Genomic DNA, 21,008 nt, shown 5'->3' on the forward strand with positions numbered 1-21,008 from the left:
ACAAATGAAACACGAACAAGACAACGGAAGCATGATCAGCAAAGAGAAAAGATCTTAGGCCGGGCAAGTTCAATACTACTGCAGGTTAATTTCATGCAAAGACGCAAAGGCTCTTTTATTCAACATCGCTTTTATTTTGCCTTCTAGAGCTAAAATGATGCTTTCATGCTGGCATTTTAGTCTTCTTGTCCATGTTTAATTTAGTAAGCACCATAATAGGTTAAACTTCTTTTTCATTGCAGTTATCGGGCCCCTCGTAAATCCCACGTACAGTAGTTCGAAAAAAAAATGTTATGGCCTAGAAATTAAGAGCTTTCCCACGTTAGAGCTGGAGTGCTCAACCAGTTTTCAAACAACGCTTTCTCGCATGTTGCAAGCGCTGCTCTGCACACTACGCGTTATGTGTGAATAAATAACAAGTACGACAGTCGTTTTGGGAAGAGTACTTTTCAACTTTTATTATATATTATCAGAACATACAAAATAATTTGTACCTTTTAGGTACCTGTAAAAAAGACAGACGAAAGGCAAAATTTCAAACTCTCTTGAGTACAATCCCTCGTGTACACATGAATTCATAAATCTTTGAAAAGTGGCAAACCTGGATGGCCATACCACGAGAAAAAGAAAAAAAAATGGCGGGGAGGGGCGAATAATCTCATTTTCGTCCTCTGGCCTGCGAACAGAATTAATCTGGCCTGCGAACAGAATTAATCTCCACAGTCCATTCGAAGCAAGCGCCCCGTAGACTCAAAGAGGCAGAAATGCTTGAGTGAGGGCAGCAATGGGCGCACCCGACGGCACACCCGGGTAGGGGCCCGAGCTGGCTGCGATGTCGATGTGCGAGTAGCAGAGCGGCTGCTCTGAGTCCACGCCGTGCTGCGAGGGAAGAACAAAGGCGACTTGGCGTCACAAGGCTGCATTCGATGCGCATTTGGTTTCTTCATAGTTTTTTTTTTTTTCATGCGTTGCAGCCCACTTGCGCACCCAACGGTGACACCCCAGAGCAACGCAAAGCCAAAGTCGGAAAAAGCAGTGAGAATACTTGAAGTGCCACAGTACAACACCAACGACATCAATTCTAATATTATAGAATAATAATGATAGAAACTTATTTATTATTATTTTATTCTGAGAATACATATACCTCTTCGGTACCCGAAGATGGCTTGCCGAAAACGAAACTCCGAGCCACGCGCTATGACACCAGCGCGACGAAAACACATTTGCGCGACAACTAATGCGATATTTTTGAGATATACTATGCTACGATTCACAGTTTCATTAGCAAGATTGGTTTAGTTTATGGGGGCTTCACGTCCCGAAGCGATTCAGGCTATGAGAGGCGCCGTAGTGAAGGGCTCCGGGAATTTCGACCAACTGGGGTTCTTTAACGCGCACCGACATCGCACAGCACACGGGCCTGTAGAATTTCGCGTTCATCGAAATTCGACCGCCGCGGCCGGGATCGAACGCGCGTCTTTCGGGCCAGCAGCCGAGCGCCATGACCTCTCAGCCACCGCGGCGGCCCATTTCATTAGCAAGAAACCCTGTCAAGAGCAGCCCCTTTTTTGAGCCGCCCAAGATTTCAGTCTGACCAGCTCAATTTTTCTTCATAGGGTCATTCCAAGCCAAACGCACAAGAGTTTGCGCTCTACCCTCCCCGATTTCATCCAGAAAATTTATGGCTATTTATCGCACTGTCCAAAGTAATTTCTTTCAATCTGTTCGGGAAAAAAAATTCTGGTCATGTGACAGCCCTTTGAATTTTCCGTACAAGTAAAACTAGGTTTCATTAAAATATTTGCAAAATTCAGTTCGTTTTCTACTGTTTAAATTTTTCCTCTGCAGTGCATAAGCATTGTGTACAAAGAAAAAGGAACGCTGACCGAGGATAGTTAAAAGTTAGACGTTTCGGCTTCCGCACGGAAGTCTTGCTCACTCAGAGTGTGTTGTTCAATCAGAGTGTGAACAAGGCTTCCGTGCGGCAACCGGAACATGCAGCTTTTTAACAGCAACCTTTGGTCGGCGTTCCTTTTGCTTTCGACATGAACCTACTACCCGACCAGACGAGATGTCGTCAAATCTCGAGATTTCATGAAAACACTTCGTCGGATGTCTGGGACATGTACTACTTTGTAAAAATGTCGGAAATGGAATACAGCGGAAAGAATTTCACAAAAAATATCTCAAGAAGCAAAAAGGTGCGATCTGCCATGTATTAAGCCTTCAATTTCATACTGGGGTGTTCCAAGTGAAAATAAAAATGCGGCTCATTTCGTAGCTGATATCACAGTAATCTCGCTCTGCGATATTTATCGGATAGTTTTTCGGTTCAAGCCAGAAAAAAAAAAAGCTTTCAAGTCGAATGCCAGCACCGCCGGTCATTGTCGTCCCCCTACTGTCGCTGCAGCGCATGTCACGCTATCGCCAGTTCGTCGGAGGCCCACGCCAGTTGTTTTGTTGGTTTGGTTTATGGGGGTTTAACGTCCCAAAGCGACTCGGGCTATGAGGGACGCCGTAGTGAAGGGCTCCGGGAATTTCGACCACCTGGGGTTCTTTAACGTGCACTGACATCGCACAGCACACGGGCCTCTAGAATTTCGCCTCCGTCGAAATTCGACCGCCACGGCCGAGATCGAACCCGCGTCTTTCGGGACAGCAACCGAGCGCCATAACCACTCAGCCACCGCGGCGGCTAGTTGTTTTGTGCTCTGCTTTTCAAGTGGACAATGAAAGCTGCAGAAACAAGTTGCTTCCATCCTGAGTGAGTGGAGGTTCCGGTTCATAGTCAGCACACGCTGTCGTCGGCGTATAGTATATCTTACAGCTAGTAGTTTAGTTCGCAGGGCCCACTTGTCATTGAAAGTGCGCTGCAGCAACTACTTAAGAGGTAATCATAGTTGGAGCGCTCTGTTTTGGCAACAGAGCGTGTGCGTGGACCAGCGGGAAAAAAAAATAAGAATCGGCTGACTTAGCCGTGGCTACAAACGCGTCAGTTTAATCGCATCAGCTCAGTTAACACAGTGCAATAACGAGGAGCTGTTGGCACTGAAGCTGTGCAGGCACACCACGAGGTAGCTCAGATGCGGCACTCTGATCGCGGCAGCAAGGTAGCCCTCATACGACGCCTAATTTGGCCACTGAGGAAGATTGGTTGGCATGCCTTGAGAGTCACCGCATTAACCAACCGTTTCACTACTTTCATGCACAACTGTGGCCATCGACCTGCGTGTCGTTTCAGAAAGTGGACTTTAAATTTGCTGTTTCCTATGAAGGAAATAAAAAAAAACTCAAAATAAACTTTCCGGAAGGTAGTCTATCCACTCATGATGTCCAAGCTGTTATATCCTTCATATTAACTGGGGCCACCTTAGCACGCAGCTACTGCTGAACCTATGGCATACAGCAATTTTTTTAACGCGATAGCAGTAAGGCTGCCGTGCTGCAGAAAATCCGGCGTCGTCGGCGGTGTCGTCGTTGCGAGCGAAAGAGCAGGTGGCCCACCTGCAATCTAGGTCACGTGACCTTGTGACGTCATCACAACCTGCCGACCGTGGTGGGTGGCAGTTAAATTAGTGATCGGTCGCGAGAGCCTGCTAGGCGAGTGACTGCTGTTACATATTTCGGGAGCCCGACGAAATACGTTGGCTCTGGACAAGAGGCCGCGGGAACGAGAGAAGGCAGAGCGCTGCATGGCGCGACTCTCCTAAACGCGTGGTGCCGGATGCGTGAGTCATTTGTTACCACGTGAGCATGCCACTGCTCGTGCAAATACATCACGTGAAAAGCGCTGGTTCCGATTACGGTCAAGGCGTGGGAGCATGAATGCCTGAATGCGTGAAAAGGAAAGCAATAAATTTTTTCCGCACCTAAAACAAGAAACAACCCGATAAAAATCGCAGCGCCAAATCACAGCCATATTTGGTATGAAACTGCCCATATTTCGTATTTTTAGTTGGACTGAATACGCGTCAAATCGCACTTTTCTGTAACATCGGATTTCTTTTTTTGTTCTGAAATTTAGTGTGTTCTATTTTAGTCCCAGGCAGCCGATTAAACGTTTAATATTGCTCGCGTATTTCACGCACGTTTAAAAAAGAAAGTATGAAATGTCACTATTTGGGTAAAAATAATAAACGAAGGATATCTAAACAGTTCTGTGCTGGCAGTTTTTTGCTGGCTGATACTAAAGCACAATGCTCATTTATTGTTCAGGAAAATTTGCAACCGTAAAAAACAACCAATTTTGCAATCAATTTTTGCACTTTTTTTTTAAATAAGAATTTCGCACATGTGTGGAAAACTTCAAAACTTCAAGTTAAAGGGACAGTGAGGAGAACTCTATTTTTTTTTTGTTAGCAAAATCTGATAGTTCTGCATTTCATGGCTTTGTTGCCGCTTGTCCAGGAGCGAAAGATGCATTTATTTCAAAGAAATTTGGACTCGAAGTTCAAAAAGTTTTTCCCGCCCTCGCATTCAAACTCGGCTCTTATGACGTCATGGCGACTCTTATGACGTCACAGGACGGAGTGAGGTGAAACGTGACGTAAACGCAGACTCCGCGATTTCTGAAGGCTAGCGGTGTGGTCTAGCAGCAGCCGAAATGAAAGCTACCGCCGCCGCACGTTGAAGGCCGGGGTCGCTACTGGGGATCGCTACCGTCGCTTCGTTTACGTTCGCACCGGCGTCTTGCGATGGATCCCGTTCCCGAACCCGCCAACGAAGTTCTCGCAAAAACTGCGGCCTGCATTTCAGCGACCTCAGCCCCACAGAGCGTGCGATCCTTTTGAGGGAGCACGGTTAGGTTAGGCGCCGGCGGGTCGCTTCCCCCTTCCCCAGTGAGCAGCCGTTGCTAATTAAATGTCTTAACCCCAGTGCGGGGAGTCGCGAGGGGCCAGGACACGGTCGGCACGTCGCGCCCATCGGAGGCTGGCCGATGCTTTGGGGCCAATGGATTGTGATTCCTTGAAAGGCGCGGTTGCACGGTGCCGCAGGCGGCGTCGAGGAGGTTTCTCAAGGTTGCAAGGGCCAGGTTATTTATTTTTTTTTTGCCACAAAAAACGGATGGGTGCTCAATTGCGCTCGCATTTAAAGTTGGCGGCTTGAAAGTAAAGCCGACACACGACGCTTCAACGGGTTCCGCGCGTTTCCGGAAGTACGGGGTCCACTGGATCGGGTTCTCTCGCCCACTTGCATGTATGCCTTCGGATGTGTACTGTGAATGGATTAAATTAGCCGAGGGCTCGAAGAGAACAGCTCCGCCCAACTGCCGAAGCTATTGAATGGAGCCGTAAACAAACGAGTTGGAGGAGAGCGGAGTCACGGTCTCTCCAGGTTCCAAATCTCTTTTAAAGCGAAAGCTTTACTGGCCGCGAACTTGCGATTTCGCCGTGGCGGTGCTCCGAGGAGGCACATGAGGTCACAACACGCGCCTCGCCGCGGAGCTGAACCGGTCTGGCCGGGCCGGCGGCGGCTGGCGCATTCGGCGCGAAATAGAGACGCGCTCGTCCCCGCCAGTGCGGTCAGAGTGAGCCGAAGCCGCCGAACGCGGCGGCGGTCAAGCGCAGTTGGAGTATAGAGGGTCTCGCTTTGGCCGACGTGACGTCGCCGTGCAGCGCGCGCGTTACGCCGGAGTATAAACGCGCCTTAACAGAGCCTGCGCTGAACCGCTAACCAACGTATTCGGTGGCGGCATCTATGGGAGCCACTGAAACCCCCCCGCACGCTCACTGAATAAAAAAAAAAACCTGTGCCGAAGCACGGATTCGAACCAGGGTTTTGGCGTTTAAAGCGGAGACGTTGCCACTCTGCCACGACGGCTCGAGCGTCAACCATGAATAAAGGCGCATCTAGTGAATGTACTCTTCCGATGAAGAAGTCTCCGCGCTTCCGCATATCCTGGCCTGACAGAGCTATTTTTTTCCTTAACTGCCTTGTATCTTGTCTCCCGTCCCTAATATACTATTTCGGTTAAGTAGTTCAAAGTTGACTGGCACAGCCGAGAACGTTTCGCCGGGCAAGCGTACGAAGACACAAGTGCTCTTTATACCGCTATCTGCCTTGTACGATCACCGACCATTGTGTCATCATAGTTTTTCATCGACCGTGGCGATCATCTGACCAGCCTTAAAGGGGCTGTGAAGGGGGCTCTAATAAAGTTGCGGCATGCCTGGGATGTTGAAGCACGCCGCTTCACGCATAGTGTCCAGCAAGGATTTTTTAAATGCGCTTTGTAGAAGCTGAGTTATCTGTAGTTAAAATTTGAATTCCAGCGTCTTCGCGCCTTTCCCTCTCCTCTCGTCACTTTTTGCATGCTGGAAGGTAGGCGCTCCTTCACCGACCCCCGTCTGGGTGCGGAGCTTCACGACCCGCCGGAGCTAAGCGGCTTATTGGCCGCGGCCACGGTAGCTGCCTGACGTCTGCAAGAATCTAACCAATGGCCACCTCTCACCTTGTCTACGCAGATGCGGGGGACAGAGGAGGGTGCGAGCATGAAAAAGTCGCCGGGAAGGGCTCGCCAACTTTGACGCGTGATTGTGGGTCGTATGCTGCGTGTAGAAGAGTATTATTTGGCTCTGGTTTTCATGGCAACACAGTGCAGTGATTAAGTGAGTTAATGTGCTCTCCTCGGAAGGCGTTTCAGAGCCCCTTTAACAGGCTCCTTCAAAGGTTAACTAGCACTTAAAGCGGCACTTGCAGTTCCTCTGCTGTTCGGCGCTTGTAAATCGAGGCGTGTCAAAAACAAAACCACGGGGAACGCAAAGTTCACAGACGCGAAGCGCCATAACAAATCGAAACTCTCCTGGCCGCCTGTGGCGCCGCCAAGCATCGGTTTTCTTTGCTTCCAACATTCAGGTTGTCTTTTGTCTCTCTTCCTTGTGTGATAAAAGCGCACTATCGGTTTCAAAACAAAACTTATTTCAATACTGAACCGCGCAACCTTCCTTTGTCAAAGCCTCAGAGATTCATGACATTTTCCATGGAGAAAGGAAAATTCCTCCAAGGTGGCGTCTCTTGTCCTATGACGTCACCACGCTTGTACTTGCGAGATTGGCCTGTGGCGGCGATACCTGTATTTTGGTTCTTGCTATTTTCTACCTTAAGAGTTTTGTTTTCAGTAAAAGTGGCGTTTTTGTGATCAGGAGCTAGTATTCTAACGATACAAGCCAACTTCAATTTCTCCTCAGTGTCCCTTTAAATGACAGAAAATTTTTTTCCAAAAATGTTTTGAGAAACTACTTTCGACAGTGGGATAAAGGGCCATAAAATTTCTGGAAGAAATCGGGGAGGGTCTAGCGGAAACTCTGGTGATTTTAGAGTGAATGACCCTATAGCAATTAAACCGCAGTGACGCGGTCCTAAAGTGTCGGCAGGAAAATGGTGGCGACTTTCTTCGTCAGAAATTCGACAGAACGATTATAAAACCTGGTGCGAGAAAGCTGCAAAAAGCAGTTGGATTTGCCCTCGGTGGTTACTTTGAAGCCTTTACTCTAATGAATGCTTTTACTCTAAGCACGGACTTCACACAAGCGAAAGAATTTTTCTGGAGTGTGAAGGTGGGCGGGCGGAGGTGGGTGGTGGAGTGGGGCGAGGCTGGAAGGTGGAGCTTCTGGAGGGCAGCTGGCGTTCTACCTGCGCCTTTGAATTCGATTTCACCGTTCATTTTTTTGTTCCGCTGCTGCGTGGGGTCTTCCAGTGGGTAGAGGGCCTTGTGGTAGGTGTAGGTAGGTGGCTTGGTTGTGGGCGGCGCTTCTGGAGGGTGGATGCTTCACTTGCCGAGGCTGCACGCAGGCGAAGCCGGCATTTTCACCAAGTGCCACTGGTAGTGCTATCGCAGTACAAGCCGTCGTGTCGAAACTGACCCTTTGCCGGTACAAATGTCTGATGCTGCTCAGTGGCACACAATCTGCCAACCTCTCAGTGTCCTGCTAAATGTATTTGGCAAGCCATAAGAACGGCCACCATGCACAGAACAACGAGAAGGGGAAGGAGAAGGGGAAATCATCTTGCACCACGGCACCGCATCCGCGCACGCATCAGAAAGAATCGCTCAGTGCAGTCCACAGAGTTGAAACTGACGAGTTATGATTCATCCGCATTACAGACCTTGACCTGACCCCGAGACGTCGCGTTTCCACAACTCTCACGTCTATGGGAATGAACGTGCAGCACTCGAAAAAAAAGAGTGGAAAGAATGTTTTAAAAAATGGTCCACAAAGGTGCTAAAGAGATTAGAATGTCATGGCAAGCACTTAAGAGAAAATTTAATAACGCAAAGATTTTGTACTGCTTTATTTTCACGCGCCCCAAAACTGTAGCCGTGCACTTCGCACACAGGACAGGTGCTCCTTCTGTGTAACGCGCAGGTTCACAGCGCCTGTCTTGCGCACACATGCGTTTTTTACGCCCGTTTTACGTTGCGCTGGTCAGCGAAATCAGCCTAGAACAGTTCTCGCAGCCTACGCGCTGGCAAGAAGGCGGAAAACGCGTTCGCGTCCAAAGCACCAAAAACACCAACCTTGTCCAGGCCCGACACTCTGACGAGGAAGGCGGCCGGCATCTGGTGGCCTCGCGGGGTACGCGAGGACGGTTCGTTGTTGCACTGCAGCACGTCCTCGTACTCGGATGGGCCCCGCACGAAGTCGTAGTCCTGGGCGGAGACCCGGCGATGTAGTATACTGTCCAAAAAGCGCAGCCTGCCGCCGCTAGAGATCACGCCTGCCCATGCATTACGTCGACCAGAAACACGATGGGACCACAGCGAACCTCAAACACAGGATCGTCTAAAATCGCTGCAGCCCTCCCCGAAAACACGCGCCTTTCAATGGAGCGTCAGCAGGGCCCCACCGAAATTATACCAAACTGGCATAGCTGGCAAACCTGATTTTAAAAGAAGACAGTCTATTGCCTTCGGCTCTCAGCTGGTGACATATTCCACAGCCGTTGAGCTTCTTCACTCGTATAGCTGCCGGTCGAAGCGACGCAGAAAAGGGCTATAAAATGCACACTGAGCGTTTAAACTTTACCGCAACACATTGCGCTCGCCTAAAAAGCCACCCACAAGAGCAAAGAAGCATTATTCGACGAGATTGGCGAGGTGGCCGCCTTGCGCAGCACTACACAGCCTGGATCAGACCCGCGACCCACCTGTGCGACCCAATGCCAGGCTGAAACGAGGTCTGGTTCGTCGCCTTTGACCAAAGCGACCCGAAGCGGCTCTCACTGAAAGTGGTGTGCCACTACTTTCACCGCCATGCTCACGCTCAGGCGCACTACACTTGATGCTAAAGAGGACAGTTTTCACACTGACCTCGCGGCGGAGGGTGGACACCTCGAACGGGTCTCCGATCCTGTCCCCGGCAGCCTGCACGACCTTGCTGACGGCACTCGCACGAGCGGGGCCGTTGTCGATGATGATCTGGGAAAATATTCGCGCTTCCTTCAGTGTTGCGACATTGGGTCTCGCACCCCGCGCGAAATCCTTACCGAGTAGCCTTCTCCAACAGCCATGCAGGCGTGTCCCGTCAGGGTAGCGATTGTGAATATACGGGGGTTCACTTCTTTGAGAGCCTGCACCAAGAGGAGGCCCAACCGCTTCAGCACCGCCTCAAAAATCAGAAAAAAAAGAAACAACTCGCCCTCACCGAACATGCCTACCTTATCCTTGTACTCGCAGAGTGCATCGGCCATAGCCATGCGTCCTTCGGCGTCAGTGTTTCCAATCCGAACGCGCACACCCGCACGCGACGTAATGATTTCATCTGACACGTAGCACTCTGCAAGAGAAAAACAGGTAGTGTTTCGCCGTTCCTGCAGCGGCCCCAGAATTTTTATTTTCCTTATATATTTCCATTACTTATTCATGCATTTTTTTTTTGTGCGCATAGGCCACTTTGAGCAGGATGTTAAATAAGTTTTGCATCTCTGGCTGCAACTTTTTTTTATTAAGTGATGGGTCTTAAGGGCGCTATATATATTCCAGTAACAGCTTTGAGGGTCCTCTTTCTCAGGGGCGCATCACTTTTCAACGCAGTCCACAGCAGCGGCGATGCATTCTGGCTGTGATGCACTCCATGCAAAGGGGTTATTCCAGACTTCCATTAGCATGTAACATCGTTTGATTCCATCGCATAATACTGATAATAAAAAAAAGTTACCGCCCACCAGGCATAACTCAATGAACACCGCTCGTAGCTTTGAAGGAAGGCGGCCGGCGCCGTCTTCTCGAAGACGCTCGCCATTTAATGCAAAAGTTTCCCGGCTACTTGCACTCAGCTGCTTACTTCGCGCCCCCTAGATATCGAACCACGCAGATAACTAACCACGACACGGAAAACAGGATAAATCCGGCGTTCAAAGTATTCACACTTTTGACAACTATTGGGAGCCAAACGAGGGCTACACCTCACCTGATCCAATGCTGTTTCTCACCATCGCCATTGCCCCGTATACTCTGATGTTCTTGGGACGAAGCTTGCACAGCACCTACAAGAGCCAACGTTGAAAAGGAGACATTGCGAACGCTGAGCTCCCATGGCTCAACATAACGCATTCTGCTCGGCGGCTGCCCACCGTTTCATGCAAGCTGGGCAGCGTGGTTGGTTTTAGCTGAGTTAGGTAGCCACATCTTTCGCGTGCAAGCGCCTGCACTAAAGCATCGTTCCTGCCACAACAACGGGGCGCACCTGGAAGAAGCCGGCCACCGCGGCTGCGCCGCACTTGTCGCGATGCATGCCGGCCATGTGGCCGCCGGCCTTGACATCAGCGCCACCCGTATCGTACGTCACGCCCTGCAACGCAACACGGTCAGGCATCAGCGCAGCGTTGCCAGCAGTCAGGCGCTTCGGCAGTGCACACAGTCGCACGCAGCTGAGAGAGGGGAACTATGCAAACGACAAAAAGTGAAGTGCGACCACAACACAGTAAGGTGGTGCGGCCCGAAAAGTCGCCTCAGCATTTGAAACTTAGCCGTCATGTGGCCAAGATTCGATAGCCGTGGCCAACGTAATCCCTCGTCCCGCGATAGATACAACGTAAACGCGGTTCTTTTTTCATTATTATTTTGTTAGCAACACAGATAGGCGAAGGTTACGTAACGTGATTCGCATCGCAAAACAAGGGCCCTGAAGCATGCCAGCCTCTGGACCTCGTTCAGCTCAGACGTTCCACGATAAACTATTCCACAAGTGGCTTGAGAAGCCAGTTGCACGCACGCACGCACGCACGCACACGCACACGCACACACACACACACACACACACACAAGCCAATCGGGACCCGAGGGTCCAGTGAGGCTCCCCGTGTATGCGGCGCATTCGCCGTAGGCGTTCACCGATTCTCACCTTTCCAACCAAGAACAACGTTTTGTTGACAGGCCCCTCGGGCTCGTAAGACAGATGGATCATCCTGCACTGGTGCCGTGCAACGCCTAGAACAAAAAGAAATTTATTTCCCATGCACTTCGCATACCGTATCGCTACAACCCGATATTAATCCATTTATTTATAAATAAATAAGCAGATATCGGTGCGTACGAGAGAAAACGAGGCATGTAGGATGGACAGACACATAGACTTCCTGCCAGTAATACACCGATACAATTGTTCATGCTTGTAGGCTTGGCTTAGTAGGAGGACAGCGAAAGGAAACGAACTTAAATAGGCCCAACCAGGAAGGCTTAGTAGGAGCTGATTATGTGTGCGTGCGCCAGAAAATGCATTCATCATGCGCTGTTCTAAAATAAACACGTCCCGACAGACAACTAAGCATTCCCGAGAACGATTCGCGGCTGGGGTGCCATCTTTTTATTATTATTACTCGCTCGCAATATTTTGTATTTCTATTCTCTATTGGCAATAAACATTATTATTATTATTATTATTATTATTATTATTATTATTATTATTATTATTATTATTATTATTATTATTATTATTTAGGTTCCACGGCTCACTGTGTCACGGCCAACAGCAAGAAACGCTATAAACCTCGCGAAGTGTCAAACAATCGCTATCGAAACACACGCACGGACACACATGAACTCGCAAAAATAGGCGACAGTTGCACAAATTAAGATCTCATCTCTACAGTTCATTTCTCTAATGCATTCGAATAGTTAACTGGGCCCATTACTTCCCCACTTGCCAGACGGCTCCAGAAATAGAAGCAATTCAAATTTCGCACCACAACGGTCAAATTCGTGACGTCACGCACGAAGTCCCAGAACCACGCGCCACCATTAGGGCAGCAGCCCTCTGGCGGCGTGCGCGCGCGTGTGTGTGCGATTCGCATTGAGCTATCCTCCCACCACTCTCAATAAATCGCTCAAAGCCGCAAAATATCTCTTATCATAATGCTCCAAGTTACGCCATACAGTTTACCAGACGCAGCCGATGACGCTATTCTTTGAAACGTCACCCTCATCCGAAACTGTATGGCGAGTGAGTCGTCAAGAGCACTTGACGTTCAGGCTATTTTCTCGCCCTGCAGAGCCTTGCTTTTGGTTAAATCCGCATGCCAGGCACATCCTTGACGGGGAATTAATCCAATTCATTTCACTTCATATTTGGGATGATAATCCCGTTAACGTCTCGAATCGCGATGAAACGCCATGAACGCAAAGCGATTTACACAAGGAAGACCAGCGTTGGCGCCGCCTCCCACGAGCCTTCCGTTTTATCCGCGCTGCATGCGAGAGGCACCTTCGCAAGCGCTTCTGCGCAATGAGGAAGAAAGACCCCCCGACACGGAGTTACCTCTGGCTGCTCTGTTGACTGCGGCCAGCAGCGGGTAGTTAGACTCGATGGTGGCCTCGTCCGCGATCACTTCCACCTTCACTGGAGAATCCCGGAAGACTCGCTGGACGTAGTCTGCCACCCGCGGGGCCGCCATGCGCTCCGGGTCGCTGCCGCCGATGTCCCGGCACACGATTCTGCGCCATTTCCTCCTGTTCACCCACCGCACTAGACGGCACATGCAGCGCCCCCGACACGTCACTTGGCTTTCACATCGCACAACGCCGCAGCTCCTCGCACTCTCACCGGGTGAGGAAACAATACGGTAATTACTGTACAAGAAGGAGACACCTGGACCATTTGTACAACGTTGAGCATCCCGGCAGTAGCCTTAAGCATGCGTTCTTAACAGTAGGCTGTGGACGAGCAAAGTGTCACAGCAAAGCTTACCTTCCTAGCTCTATGGCATGAGCTGCCAGCAAGGTCTTGTCAAAGGACAGCTTCGTTTCCGGCAAAACGCTAAAGCCCAGCTGCAACACCTTCTGCTTTCGGATCGGGATGTCCTGACGAATTTCCAGGGGCTGCAAAATGAGTGTAGCGAACAGCGTGTGAGCCACGGGACCATATCGTTTATGTCAGAGTGGGAAAACCGCTTTCACAGAGCAACACCCCACAAACCTAGAGCACGGGACCAGAGTTTTGTTTGCAGCATTTTCCTTGAAGGGCGTGCATTCTCCGGCGTTTATGCAAAAATATAAGATACCCGCAGCGGAGCAGCGTGAGCCAGGGTTCTGTCTGACCGGCGTGCCGAACAACATCTATGTGTACTGTGGGACGGCCCAGAGGCCACGGGCCTCAGCCCATTTAAGACAGTTCACTGGTGTGGGATTCCTCTTTGTTATGTATTTAATCTTTTTTTTCACCAATGCATTCTTACACGAGGGCCAGGCGCGTAGCTACGCGGGGATATTATTCAAAATCAAGAACGCCCCCCCCCCCCCCGCTTTTGAAGTAAAATAAAATCCATAGAATGGCACCCCTTGATGCCCCTTAGAAAAATTTCTTTAGACAGTCTATAGACTATCCATAGACCTCTGCCTATAAAGTCTATAGACTCTCCATAGACAAACCCTAGAGTCAGTCTATAAGCAATCCAAATCCTACAGACAATCTATAAACAGTCTATATATCTATGGCCATACACTTTTAGTAGACTTTTGTCTACAGACAGTCTACAGACTAGTAATAGACAAAAAGAGATATCTATACGAAGGCAATAGAGTCTATAAGAGGTCTATAGACTGTCTATAACCATTTTTGTAAGGGGCCTGTGCGGCTTTATGCCCACTAGGTTCGCTTGTTGGCTAGATTAGCTGCATGTGTAAGAGCAAAAGGAGAAGAACCGAAGTAGCGAAGAAAGGTCAAAGCTCATAGCTTCAACCGACTTGCAGTTCGGTTAAAATATGACTTTATTCGTTTAACGCTTTGGTAGTGGCTCCCCCCCCCCCCCCCGCCCCCCGGGTAAAAAAAAATGGCTGCACCACTACCCACCACTGCCCGGGGCAGTGGAGCACGAGTGGCTGGTGGACTCCTAACCAATCAGCATAGAAGGTATGGTTTATCTAGCCACGCAGTCCTCATTATTAATCGCTTTCTCACCACGTAGAGTGCGTGAAAGGCGCCCAGGACCGTGGCCAAGTCGCAGCCGTCGAACTGGCCGTGCTGCGCGGGAAGAACCACCAAGGGCTTTGCGCTGCCTGCAGCCAGGGCCCTGCGACAGAGCGTGTTCGTGAGTGGACGAACGCTGAAACACCGCAGGCCACACCCGGCACAAGTGCCACAAGGAGGCGGAACTGTCGTCGCACCAAACGACAGCAGCGAGCGACGGTTCGCGGTACAGCGCACATGTCAGCCTGTTCAAATCGAACTGCGTATGAATGCATTTGAAGAACTTACGAATGCGCAGAAAACGCTCTTCTATACTAATAATCGACGTGGTTCACGGAACGCTCCATTCCACTCTTGGCAGTTAAAGCAATTGCGAGTTTGCACAATCGTAGCTGTGAGTTTGCAAATGCTTCTTCCAATTCCTATGGCCGTCAAAGCAGAGGCACAACGAAATAAAAAGGAGCCGTGTTGGCGCTACCTCTGCTATCCGCAGTGGGCAGCACCGTTCCGCATTTGCGATGCTTACGTGCGTCTTCGGCCGGCACTCTTCAGAAGCAGCAGATACGAAAGCCTTCGTTCCGGCCTGTGAGAGGCCCTTAACGACTAACGGTTTTCAGTATCATGCGTAGTACCGAAAACAAGCAATGTATTGTAGCTGGCACAACGACGCGTCCCCCGGTATACTCTGCGGCTCTTTGTTCCAGACGCTAATGGGGTCGCGACAGCTAGCTGTTCACGCGCTTCGCTTCGCAGTCGCTGCGCCGCAGTCCCCCTCCTGAGGCGCGCACTCTTCTTGTTAGAACGATAGTCGACCGACATATATTAGAAAGGGCGAGAAAAAGAAAAAAGAAGAAGCGACAGTCGGACGTGAGAAAAAAAAAGCCATAGCAATAGAACTCACGGGGCACGATGCGCGGCAAGGTGAACAAAAACAAAAGCCCGGTTCTGAAGTCCGTTCTCAGCGCACCCGCTTCGCGCCCACAGCGCCGTTTCACAACGCGGTCTAGGGACAACAAGGTACCTTCGCTTACGTCGGCGACTGACGTTTCGCGATAGCAAACCCAGAGCGCTACATTCGGGACCCTGAAGGCCTAATCGACAGCTCGTTATCACAAATGACGCGGCTTCAACAGTGCTATCCACTCACGACAGTTAGCTAATGAGTGTGGGTAGCGCTGCGAAGAGTGAAAGCAACTGGCAGGCCCCGCTCCTCTCATCAAGTCTAACCTGACACTATTAAGGCCAAAGCCTTTAATGGCTCATACTCGCGGTGACCGTCCGTCCGGTCACGTGACCTCGCGGTGTCCGTCCATTACATCTAGGTCACCTCGGTCCCGTGACCTTGTCACGTGATAACAACCTGCCAACTGGACTGTGAGCAAACTGCCCACTGCCCACTGGCTTTCGCATTCCCGCAGTGAACAGGTATCAGTCCCTCAAACGAATTTTTTGCACAGCTCCCACCTTCGACTTGCGAAACAAAGTCCCAGTCGGTAAAGGAATAAAAGCGTAGTTTTCGCAGCGGCGCGTGTGTTCCATTTGACGTTAAGCCTTATCGTAAGGGGGAAAAACAGCATGCAGCGCCTTTAAGCTCATCGCAACCTCGTCTACTCGCAAAATCTCTGTAGCGCTCGTCAGACCCATGACAACTGTTAAACCGATACAACGTCCACCTCCTAACCAAGCATCGCAGTTCCGCTGAAAAACTGGAGCACGTGTCTGTAAAGGTCCAGCGGAGTTGTTCGCTATCGGTTCTGTCCGCAACGATGGATGCAACGTATACGTTGCCGAAAGTTAGCGCGCACATACCGCTTGAGTCCCTTGTAAGCGGCGTCAGCGAAGACACGCACATCGTCGAAGTCTCGGTTGAAGGGTCCAGTCGGAGAGTACACCTGCGCGAAATAAAGCCACGTTTGTGCACCGCACGTCGAACGGTCCACACGTATGGGAACTCACGAGGCGCCTGATGGCATAGTCGTCCGACAGAGGCAGAACGAAGACCTCTTCATCGGCCTTTAAGTCCACCTGCGCAGTGAAAATAAAGCACACATTACGGCACGATTTGGGAGCCACGTGTATCTTGCGCGCATCAAGAAGCCAAGAAAGACTGCGTTAATTTGTGTGTGTGTGGGGGGGGGGGGGACAAAGAAAAAAAATAAACGCACGTTTATCAGTTTCTCTGGTACACGTGCCGGACATATTGCAAAAAATATATACAAAAGTAAACGCCCTCAGCAGTAAAGCTTCACACCAGTGGCGTGCACGCTTCGTCTTTAATACTTAAACGTCCTCCGAAATCCATTAAGGGCCGACACGGAGAAGCGAGGTTTCTGTATTTGTTCGGCCGCAGGGCCGATTAAAATGAGACAACGTGGCACTGCACCGTCCCCGGCCGTTCCCCTCCCGTCCACGTCTCCGGAGCACGGCCCGCAAATGCTCGCAAGGCACGCGAACTGCGCACATTGAAAACTTTACTTTTCTGCTTACGATTATTGCGCAGGAAACAGTTCGGCTAGGGCAGAGAGTACTACGCTTCGGACAGTTCTCGTACCTCAACTTGATTGTTGTTTTTTTTTTGTTTCGTTACTACGAGTTCTCTTCTTCCTCCTCCAGGGGGCGAGCCATATTGCATGTTCCCGGTATTTGGTATGCACTACATCGTGTTAATTTTTGCATGTATTTATTTGTAACCCCCCCGTGAGACATTAAGGAGTATTTCGCATTCTTGAATTAATAAATAAAGATAACAGAGAGTACACAGCACAGCAAAAACCGCTAACGACTTCGGGGGGAGAAAAGTTATTAGCACTGAAGGCCGGTTGCCTGCGCCGTAATTAGAACATTAGTCGCGTACGCCTGATATAACGCCCTGTCGGAGAGTAGGACCACAAGGAAGTACGCACAGACTCAGAACACCCTTTTCGGCAAACACGCATTTGCAAATTTTCACCCAAAACGCCGAACAAGCGGCCCCGTACACTCTAAACAAATGGAGTAAAAAGGAAGCAAAACTGTCCTCTAGAGGTGGCTAGAGGACAGTTATACTCCCTTTTTACTCCCATATAGGTGTATTTGTGTTTAGAGTGTAGGAATACCGTTTGAAGTCAGTTGCGTCCACAGATGCTTCATAACAACAGCCGTTACCGATGTAATGCGGGCAGGGCAGGCGTAATAATAAATATGCCGACACACGCATCATTCCTGTTTTAATATTGTTTTTTTTTCCATCCCTTTCTTATCTTAAGCAAACGCCGTCTGGTACTGCATGCTTGGACATTAGCGCCGAATACAACCGTGTCACTATGACATGCTCCAGCTTGCCGAGGGCTAATTCGATGGGCAGCTTAATACTTTCAGCGCCGCTCCTCATTTCGGTCTAAAAAAAAATCCTTTCCTCATATACAGTTGACGGAGGTGTAAAGAAAAGTATTTAACCTGTTTTGCAATGAGAAACTTGTGTACATACCCTTTGAAAGTAGTACAATTGTGCACAAAGCGCCCATGGTGGTCGCGTATTTGTGGCAAGGGCGATCGAGTATCACATAAATGCACTATTTATTCCATTCGGATTTATTCTTTACCGCCGTCTGCGCCAACTGGCCACCCTGTATAACGGAAGCTTGGCGGACCTTGAGACAACGACAAACACCAATATAATCATTAAATTAATATCGCTTAATATTTTGGCCATGCTTTTGGCGAGAGAAGTGGCGAGAAACAGTTACTTGTTTAGTCAGGCAAACTAATCCTTCATTCCAAAAACGATCGAATTGCCTTTGGAAGAATTAACGTCTATGGCAAGTAGCCTAGGTTTTGTAACATGCATTAGCGCCGCGCTGCGGTATGCCTGTCAACGGAGTGAATACTAGCGGACGTTTCTATTCGTTCAGCATTGTGTGACTTTTTGGCGTGTAGCAAAGCAAGTAGTACTTTCTATAGCGTGGCAGCATTATTACCCTGAACGCTTCTTTTCCTTAATTTCTTTACTCATATGTTAAAAGGTGGCTGAAGCGATATAGCGTTAACGTCAAAGTCAACCTACGGGATGGTTCCCGATTTGGTATAAAATCGGGTTCGGGCGTACTTTTCTGATGCACCATAATTTTTTTCCCGTAAATAAATAGAAGAAAAAGGAAATATTCTAAACAAAAACGCTAGTGGCACGCAAATACACATACGCATGGATGAGCGCAGCTAGATGCATGCCCACTGGCAGGTAGCATATCGTTCAGTTCCACCAAGGCGCTGCGGTGGAGCAAGGTTGCCGCTCGCTGTTAATCACCATTGGCATTTGTCGAATAGGCAATGCGAGGATTTCGGAATCAAGTAAAGCCTTTCCGAACACGTAGAATTAACGCCATAAACATTTTAAAAAATGGAAAATTCAACGTTCATGGCAATGATGAAACACATGCGGCTACGTGCTTCAAAGTTGGCATTTTTGTGAAACATTATTTAATGGCCTGGCTGTAAAACATAAAATACACTGCAGTGGTAAGTAATATAAATGTTCCTAGCTTCGTATGCAACAAAGAAATCAGTGTTATTTTTGTGAAACATTATTTAATGGCCTGGCTGTAAAACATAAAATACACTGCAGTGGTAAGTAATATAAATGTTCCTAGATTCGTATGCAACAAAGAAATCAGTATTAGGGGTAGCACACTGTAACAAATGGTTGTGACTCTGCAATGTGCAGGACTGTGTTCCTTAAGGGAGAGAGATATGGGTTCCGGTTCTCATACTCCGATTATACTCAGATGCTTTTGGCAGACTTCATTCGTCCCAGAATCGAGCGCCGCCGTAAGTGCAACGACCGGCTAACGCGGATGGAAAAACTGGAGGCGAATCTAACGGCAACAGCCGTAATAACGTGCTTGCTCTGGCCCGCTGATGTGCCATGCGAGTCAGCCAAGAACAGCACACCAACGGGGTGACTTGAGACCACACACGCTAGCTAGTGCGCCTTGACGCTCACTGGCACCGGTAAACGTTTAGAATGCGGGTTCCTTGTTCACGAGGACCATTTGTCGTTACTTAAGTACGCAATACATGACTGTGATTATTACGTCACGCTTATTACGCCATGCGCTGTTTACTTAGCAACGACAGACTTCTGGCCTCCTCATAGAACAAGGAAAACGTATGTAGCTCCCAAACACGTCACAATTTGTTTAACCTTTGATATTGTCAGAGGTTATCAGTTTGTTCCGGATGAATTTTCGTCAAACTCTTGACTACGCAATGAACATGTGAGTACGTGAGAGTGGTAAAGAAAGAAGGCAGTGTTGTGTCCGCTGTGTCTGCATGCGCGCAATTCCTTAACGAATGTCTGAAGAACATTGTGCGCTGTGAGGTTCGCCGTATAGTGGAGGACTCACTTCCGGATAAATTATGACCACTATAGGGCTTCTAGATGTGCACCGAATCTTACGTACAAAGGCATTTTCGCATTTCGCCTCCACTGAAATGCAGCCTCCGCAGCCGGGATCGAACGCGCGACCTTGGACCTTGGGCTCCGCTGCCGCATCCCGAAGCCCCTAAGCCACCGCAGCGTTCGTGAGCATGAGTGTGGTCTCGAGTCCCCCCGTTTGCGCACCGCTATTAGAGAAATTCAGCATACTGCGGAGACATAGCGTAGACGTATACCGGCGTCCGGTAAACCAGTATACGTCTACGCTAATACGCCTCCGCTGCACTAAATGTCTCTATTAACTGAATCGCTGTATGCAGCACCAGCGGTCCTGGTGCATGCATGCCGTGCGAAGCCTGCGCCGGCTGGCACACTCGCCTCTTTGTATGCAAGCAGGGGGCTCGCGGTACTTGCAGAGGACGTCGCCCTTCAGGTGCTCGGCGTTGAGGCCCGTCCCCACAATGACCACGCAGTCGTGATCGGCTCCCCGCAAGCCCTCCACCACGTTGACGGGAAACAGGATGCTGCAACAAGGGGGCGCCATGGTTAGCTGTCAGCGCGCTCTTCGAGCCGCCCGGATCCGGCGAAGCAAGCGGGCGGGAAAAGTGCAGCTGCAGACTGTAGGCTATGCTGCGTCCGTGGAGTTCATAATAATGTCCTTCCCACGGCACCGGATTTCCACCTGCGCGAAAATGATGCTCGAGCTTTCTCAGCGAAGAAATCGTAATCGAAATCGTAACTTCGTAATCGTGCGTCGCACTGTGCTCTTCCTGTCCTTTGGTGATGGACTTTTTATGGCGCAAGAGCATCTGTGGCCTCTTCGTGTCCTTTATTCCCCCCATTCAAAACTACAGGGAAATATTACACCACTCGGCATTTCGGCTGAACCCCACGCTGTGTCGGGCCAACTAAAGGGCTGTCCACATGCGAACCCTGGTGGAAGCCACGGTTGCGTTTCAACTGGCATGCCAACATTCAATCTCGCCTATAGGGCGCTGCGGCTATTACAAACATTTCACTCGTAATCAGACTATTTCTAAACGTACTATGGAGGCTTACGCTTCTATAGTCGACATTCGCAAAATCTGTATGACTGCTGGCGCATGCAGAAAATGGCATTTTTGGCCGTCATTTTGGTTTTGATGCTTCGTATTAAGGCATCATACGAGAGAGAGAAACAACGGTTGCAA

At 49.5% G+C, this 21,008-nt stretch overlaps 2 protein-coding genes across 2 annotated transcripts; both read right to left on the reverse strand.

Annotated features, from left to right (window-relative positions):
• Positions 1 to 431: 431 nt before the first annotated feature.
• On the reverse strand, positions 432 to 16,424 carry LOC144114063 (putative aminopeptidase W07G4.4). The gene is made up of 13 exons (XM_077647521.1): positions 16,362 to 16,424; positions 16,215 to 16,297; positions 14,397 to 14,508; positions 13,188 to 13,318; positions 12,759 to 12,934; positions 11,346 to 11,431; positions 10,689 to 10,793; positions 10,413 to 10,488; positions 9,661 to 9,779; positions 9,490 to 9,573; positions 9,314 to 9,421; positions 8,522 to 8,653; positions 432 to 879 (listed from the first exon to the last, which is right to left on the reverse strand). The coding sequence occupies exons 5-13, from the start codon at positions 12,892 to 12,894 to the stop codon at positions 751 to 753; spliced, it is 975 nt and encodes a 324-aa protein (XP_077503647.1). The 5' UTR covers positions 12,895 to 12,934; positions 13,188 to 13,318; positions 14,397 to 14,508; positions 16,215 to 16,297; positions 16,362 to 16,424; the 3' UTR covers positions 432 to 750.
• LOC144114551 (uncharacterized) lies at positions 13,184 to 20,362 on the reverse strand. The gene is made up of 5 exons (XM_077648361.1): positions 20,165 to 20,362; positions 16,362 to 16,430; positions 16,215 to 16,297; positions 14,397 to 14,508; positions 13,184 to 13,318 (listed from the first exon to the last, which is right to left on the reverse strand). The coding sequence occupies exons 1-5, from the start codon at positions 20,360 to 20,362 to the stop codon at positions 13,184 to 13,186; spliced, it is 597 nt and encodes a 198-aa protein (XP_077504487.1).
• Positions 20,363 to 21,008: the final 646 nt, after the last annotated feature.

This window comes from Amblyomma americanum, chromosome 1, assembly GCF_052857255.1.
Source record: "Amblyomma americanum isolate KBUSLIRL-KWMA chromosome 1, ASM5285725v1, whole genome shotgun sequence".
Lineage (NCBI taxonomy): Eukaryota > Metazoa > Arthropoda > Arachnida > Ixodida > Ixodidae > Amblyomma > Amblyomma americanum.